Source organism: Crotalus tigris, unplaced genomic scaffold (genome assembly GCF_016545835.1).
Source record: "Crotalus tigris isolate CLP2741 ecotype Arizona unplaced genomic scaffold, ASM1654583v1 scf7180000017611.44802233496:7321179, whole genome shotgun sequence".
NCBI lineage: Eukaryota > Metazoa > Chordata > Lepidosauria > Squamata > Viperidae > Crotalus > Crotalus tigris.
Genome location: NW_024096511.1, coordinates 4,109,072 through 4,115,928, shown reverse-complemented (window position 1 = coordinate 4,115,928; position 6,857 = coordinate 4,109,072). Strand labels below are relative to the sequence as shown.

Below are 6,857 nucleotides of genomic sequence, written 5' to 3'. Positions count from 1 at the left end.
TGGGAGGAAGTTATTACATTATAACCTTTAAAACAAGATTTAGCATTTTCATATGTTCAAATTTTACTGCATGAAAATTGACATCTGGACAAAAAAAGTGGATTCTCCATGCTGAATTTATAGCTAAATTATTCTTCAGCCCAGGAAAGATAAATATATAGCCCCAAGTACACAATGGACTGTAGAGTCAATATCATCACTACTGTTAGGGTTGTTGTTTGGCTGAAAATAGGAGGATGGAGTATTATGTACATTTGTGGCCTTGACTTAGTTATAAAGTAATAAAACAGGATAAAAATCTAAGAAATAAATAAAGAATGTAACAAAATATGGCTACCATTTATGGAAATGCCTGGTTAGAACTTTTATGCATGACTCCACGAATATGTGCTCTGTTTTTATTTCTCTGTTTTTGTTTTCTTGCGTTTTCTTTCTAACTTTGTGGACTTGTTTCTTTTTCTTCCTCTTATTTATTTATTTATTTATTTATTTTTGGTATCCCATCAGTACAAGCAAAATAAATAAATAATACAATCCACCGCTCAAAATGAGGAGAGAGTTCAAGGCTGCTGCCACTCAGACGTTTCTCTTTCACGGTTTCCATTCTATTCATAGAGCTCCCGATGCACCTTGAATATGGTGATCTTGGCGGATCGGAGCGACGACGCGGCGTGGGGAAGAAAAATACCCACGATTACGGCTATCGCCTGCCTGCTTTTCCCAGAGTCTGAGACATAAAAGCGAAGGGAAGAAAATCCACTCCGGCGGCGGCGGCGGCGGCGGCAGCAACAGCGGCGGCGGCGGCGGCAACAGCAGTTTCCCCTTTCCCCAGCCCTGACTCTACGGGCGCATGCTCACTTGTGCCCGCAGCCCTGGACCATATTTGTCAGGACTACTCGAGAGACGGAGAAAAAAAATAAAGAGAGAGAGAGAGGATTTGGGGGGGTAAGGAAGCGCCCGGTTCGGGTATGATTGCTAACCCATTAACTGCAATGCACAATGCTCAGGATGCCTTTAAAATTGCTTCCGTTCCTTCGCTAGGGATGAAAGTTGAGAGAGAGAGAAAGAGAGAAGGAGATAAAGGAAGGCAAGCGCACCTCCTCTGCCTCCCTCATGAAACGGGCAAGGGGGGGATTTTTTTTTTGGTAAGGAATTGGGGGGGAAAGCTTCTCCCTTAAACATCAAGCGAAGGAAATGGAAGTAATCTGGGGAAAGTGGCCAGATGACTCTGAAGTGGCCGAGGAGTGGGTGGGTCGTGGGGGGAATCTTTCCTAAAATCCTTTAAGTGCGTGAGAGTGAAAGAGGAACAAAAGAGCGAGTGAATGAGAGGGTGCCTTCGCCTTCTGCGCCCCCCCCCTCCGCTCGAGCTCTGCTTTTCTCCCCGAATTCTTGACCGGCATCGGGAACGGAAGGGGGCAGGAAGGAGACCGAAGTGGCCGGGAAATAAGGAGGGCAATTCACAGTCGCCCACATATTGATGAGCCGGGGTGGGGGTGAGCGATTTGCGGCGTCCTGCCCCACCGCTAGTGAGCCGAAGCCAGGGAATTCTTGACACTTTCCCAGGAATGCCGGGGAAGGGAGGAAAAGGGGTGCCGCAACAAAGATTTGGGGTGCCGGTCGAGAGGGGCGGACGGGGACAACCCATCCCAGCGCTCACTCTTGTTTTGTTTAAAGGGATCCCTCGGGAGAGAGAATAATGGCTTGCGAAGGAAGCACCCAGGTTTGGCTGCAGCGGGATATACCGGTTGAATGTGTAGCATGTGTTGTGTGTCTCCTTTGCAGAAGGGAGGGAAAGGGAAAAAAAAAAAAAAAAAGGCCTGTTCCGATCAGCGCGTAGCAGCCGCCGCCAGCTTGGGAAGGGAGTATTTGTTCATGAATTGTGGTAATTTCGCTTCCTCGTCTCCCTTGTGTGCAGCTTATGGACTTTGTGGCGTGAGTGCGCGCGTGGCGGTGCACCCGTGTGCGCGTGTCTCGAGCTATAGAAATATAATACTGAGCTCCCCAATTCCGCCATTTTGGGCAAACTTTGCACACGCACGCACAGACCACACGCGCAGAGAGACGCGCCTAGCAGTTTGTAGTGGGAGGGAGCGCGCGCGCGCGCGCGGAGCGGTGGGGGGGGGGAGAGGCGAAGAGAGAAAGCCTCTTGGTTTCTGTGCATGTCTTTCACTAAGTGTAAACATGTGTGTGCGTGTATGTGTGGTGGGGAGCGGGGCTCTTCCCGAGGAGAAGAGTGCAATTCGAAGGTTGTCAGCAAATGCACACAACCCCGGCCGGCGAAAGCTCCGGCGATCGCTGCGTATTTTCAGGGCAGCGAGAGGATGCCTCGTGTGAATTCGGCTTGCCACTCAACACCTGGGTGCCCCCGCGCACTCTTCAACTTTGCTGCCCGTCTCTCCTTGGGAGTCTGCGCTTCCTGGGAAGCCTATGAATGAAACGGGAGCTGCTTGCCCACTTGTTCGCCGCTCGTTGGTGGGCAGGGGGGCTCGTCTGAGGCTCGCTGCGAGGGTGTGAGAACCGAGGCCTGAGCTGTGGTGCTGTAGAAAAAAAATAACAGAAATGTGTGTCTTGTGCGTGGGCGCTCCTGCGGCCCCCTCTTGTTTTCTTCGCAGTCGCCTACAGCAAGAGAGGGGAATGTGACAGAGGAAAAGTTGTGAAAGGAGCTAGCGGTCCCCAGAGGGAGACCCCTCTGTCCGCCCTCTTTTCGGCCTCAGGTTTGGGGCCGGGCTAAGGAGACCAGGGAGAGCGAACCGTTTCCCCTCCAGGAGGGGATCCGGAGCCCGCCAAGGAGAAGCCTGGATCAAGTGGAAAGAAACCTTGACCCCATTTTCTCCTTGGAGCCGAAAAGGGCCCTGGGTTCCCCCCCCCCAGGATGGGGAATATGGAAGAGTGTTTCCAAAGTGAGGAGGGGACAAAAGGCTCTGGAGCTTGCTTTAGGCAGCCTCCCCTTCCCGGTTTCCGTCGCAGCCGCCCTAAGAAAAACGGGACTCGATTGACAAACAAGAGCCTTTCATTATGCAACTTCCTCAGTCGAGCGCCCGGTTCCTTTCCTCCCGCTCCTGCCCCGCGTACACCTTTTTTGCCCGCCGTGCAACAATCGCACCGCCCTTTCGGGCATTTCCCTGAGCGATGGAGGGGAGGCGATCGTAAAAGTTATTTCGGGCGTCCCAGGGCGAGCTGATCCAAGCTACTTTTCATTTCTAACGAGAGGAAAGAGGCAGATTCGGTGGGGGGAAGGAAAACAAATCCCGCTGCAGCCTGAAGGCAGGTTTGGGGGTGGGGGAGGGACAGTAAGAGAAGATGCACGCAAAAGACCACACTTTCTCGACTCCCCCCTCCCCCGCCGCTCTTAATTTTAGAAAAAGTCGGGGGGGGGGAGGTGTCTGACGGGCTGATCACAGTATTTCTTCGGGAAAGTTTCAAGTGCAGCAAAAATTTAGTTCAAAACTGGCCAAGGAGGGACCCCTACTGGTCAGACGTAGGCATTCACCCTGGGGAGCAAAGTTCAAATTTAATCCTCAAGTTTTACAGAGACTGTTTTTCGCTGGGAGAACTAGGCAAATAGTTTGAAAGGCATATCTATATCTTCTTTTCCTAACTATTGTTTCCATATGTCTGTTTCATATTTCAAGTATTAAAAGTAAGGAAGAGTGATTGTTATTTAAGAACTTACATTGCTAACGGCTTAACAGGTAAATAATGATAAAGTTGGAAGGGACCTTGGAGGTCATCTAGTCCAAACCCCTGCTCAGGCAGGAAACCCTATACCATTTTGGACAAATGGTTGTCCAGTTTCTTCTTAAAAACATCTGGCAGTTGGATACAATTGTAACTATGAGTTTATATTCCCTATTTAAGTTCCTTGTTAGAATCAGGGCTTTTTTTCTCATAGAACGCCCAGAACAGAGTTCCGGCACCTTTTTTGGATGGAACCTTGTAGGGTAGGCAAGGGGGGTTGTATGCCATGTGTGAGTTCCAGCACTTTTTTTTTTTTTTTTTTTAGAAAAAAAGCACTGGTTAGAACTGGTCAATTTCACCTTTGTTTCTAATGCGAATAGTGATAGAAAAAAACCCTAAAACAACTTTCTTATGTTTCTTGACATAAATGTAGGCAATATTATGAGATGCTCATTGCAAATGCGCAAAGGTATTTATGAACTGAAATTTAGATTTCCTTATAAAACTTGGAAGTAAGCTAAAGTTCCCCTTTATGGATTACTGCCTTGTCGTGGAGAAGGGGCTTGTGTAACTCAATGAAGCTATAAGCTATGCCGTGCAGGGCCACCCAAGACAGGTCATAGCAGAGAGTTCTGACAAAATGTGATCCACTGGAGAAGGAAATGGCAAACCACTTCAGTATCTTTGCCATGAAAATCCCAGGGACAGTACTAAAAGGTTTGAAACTCAAATACTTTGGCCACCTAATGAGAAGGAAGGACTCACTGGAGAAGGGCCTAATGCTGGGAAAGATTGAGGGCAACAAAAGAAGGGGACAACAGAGAATGAGATGGCTGGATGGAGTCACTGAAGCAGTAGGTGTGAACTTAAATGGACTCCAGAAGATGGTAGAGGACAGGAAGACCTGGAGGAACGTTGTCCATGGGGTCGCGATGGGTCGGACACACTTCGCAATTAACAACAACAACAACAACAAAGCTAAAGTTATGTCTTCTGTATATTTTGAAAGTGGCATTGGTAGAAATGCTGAAACTAAAAGCTGGTTTGGTGAAAAGCTTAGAGCAATGAAATTCTGTACAATAGAAAACTAGAAAATTGATGGAATATTTGTGACAAAGCTAATCATGTGTGGAATGTAATTGTTCTATGGATATAATGTTCTATGGATATAATGGCTGCGAAGAAGCTGTTCTCAGGCCATTTCCCCAGTAACTACTTAGTACCTTGAAGCACCAATCAGCTATCTTTGACATAATATAAAGCCTGTCCTTGATGAGTTCTATAATGAAGATACAGATTTACTCAACTGGTTGATTAAAGCTAGCTATTTCGTTGGTGTTGAAAGACTCCTCCCCCCCCATCCCTTATGAAGAAATTTTATGAGATTGTTGTAAAAAGCCAAAATCATAAAAACTTTTAGCCTCTAATCTTCCTATAATATTATTCACCATCCTTCCAGTTGTTCATTTTACTCAACAGAGTTTGTTGCATTCTATTTGGGCATTTTCAGTAATTGTACATGTGAAAAATCTGATGGGATAGTGGAAAACGGGGCCACTGAATGAATACTCCCATGAGATGGCACTGCAGACCTGCTACTCAGCCGCCTGGGCATTATGGGATTCTGGTTTTTATGCTTTTATCATATTCTTAAAAGATGATTGAGGAGGTCACCTGGTTCATGTCACTATAGTTCAGAGGTCCACAACCTTTTGGGCACCAAGGACCGGTTCCGTGGATAGAGGTTTTTCTGTGGACCGGAGCGGGCGTGGTTTTGTGTGCTGTCTGCATCCCGCGGATGGGCGTTGCTTTTTTGTGCGGACCAGTTACTGACATGCTGCGGACCAGTACTGCTCCACGAATCGGGGGTTGGGGACCCCTGTCTATCGTTGATTATACCTACGTCTAGCCTTCTTCCAAGTAATGCTAAATTGACCACTGAAATCTTGAACATGCTAAATGGACTATTGAGGGTGAGTTCAGGCGAAACTATACTTTCCATGGATAGACCAAATAGAGATTGGAGGAACATTTTGTTCTAGTTGGAAGGGATCTAGTTCACGCTTTGTGGAGGAAGGAATGGTTGTTGTGTCTAGCAGTGCCTTGGTTGGTGCAGAAGTCGAAGAAGAAAATTAAGGCTGACTAGGGTTGGGTTTAGCAATCTAGGGATCCATGATCCAATATAGGGGTCCATGGCATAATAATCTTTTGTGAGGCTGCGGTTGATGAGTGTACATAAAGTGCAGTTACTATCAATATATCATTCCTATTGCAACCAATTATATGAACATGACGCTAGTTTAAAATTTGGTTTACATACTATTTCGCTATGCAGAAATCTAGTCCAATGGGGACATAAAAGAAGGCCTTTTCAATGGCTGCAATCAGTTTGTGGAATTATGTCTGTAAAGAGTACAGATAGCCTCAATTTTGTTTCGTTTTGTGTGTATGCTAAAGGATTTTCTTTTTTCTTTTTGGCTATTCAGTGATTTGAAATATGATTAGTTTTACTCCTTGATAATGAGTATTTTATTTCTTATTGCTATTGCTTTTTGAGAGGACATTTTAAACACTTTTAAACTGAATAATGTCTTTTTGGTTAAAAAAAAGACAAATCATAAATAATCTTATAAATTAATATAAAAAGCTTGAAACATTTCAAATTTGGTTATTAAAATGACTTTTTAGCCCAATTTCTTCAGATGCATTTATTTATTTAAATTTATATGCTGCTCTAAGCCAAACAATGCTGTAAGCAGCTAATGATTTGGAGTTAGTAATCTCCTCATTTTTTACCTATTCACTCTTAATTGGGAGAGATAGCCTTTCAATTGTAAGGATGGCATATTCTCATAGGGATATTTTCTTCCTCCATTTTGCATGAGATGCATTTTAGTTTATTGTAACACTTGACAGTGCTGGGAATATTGCTAGTCCCTGACAAGTAGTATGACTTCATTTACTCTCCACTTAGCTCATTACTAAATCAATTAAATAAATTACATTAGGATAGCTTTTTCACATAATCTGATGTATGTGTTACGAAGTTTTATGGCATTGTTGTTATTTTAAAATTTGTCTCATTGAATCACTTTGATTCAAATAATACATTTCAATATATTAAGTTGTGATCAGTTTTGGAAACAAAGAGATTACCTGAATGCAAGATAGTGTTTATT

General features: G+C 44.9%; 1 protein-coding gene across 3 annotated transcripts in view; it reads left to right on the top strand.

Annotated features, from left to right (window-relative positions):
- The first annotated feature begins 716 nt into the window (after positions 1–716).
- Positions 717–6,857, top strand: part of L3MBTL3 (L3MBTL histone methyl-lysine binding protein 3) — a 90,597-nt gene continuing 84,456 nt past the window's right edge. Inside the window, exon 1 of one of the 3 annotated variants that reach the window (XM_039324544.1) lies at positions 717–945. In XM_039324544.1, the coding sequence (XP_039180478.1) occupies positions 851–945 (95 nt within the window). In that variant the 5' untranslated portion in view covers positions 717–850. The other 2 variants (XM_039324568.1, XM_039324560.1) reach the window with 2 other exon arrangements.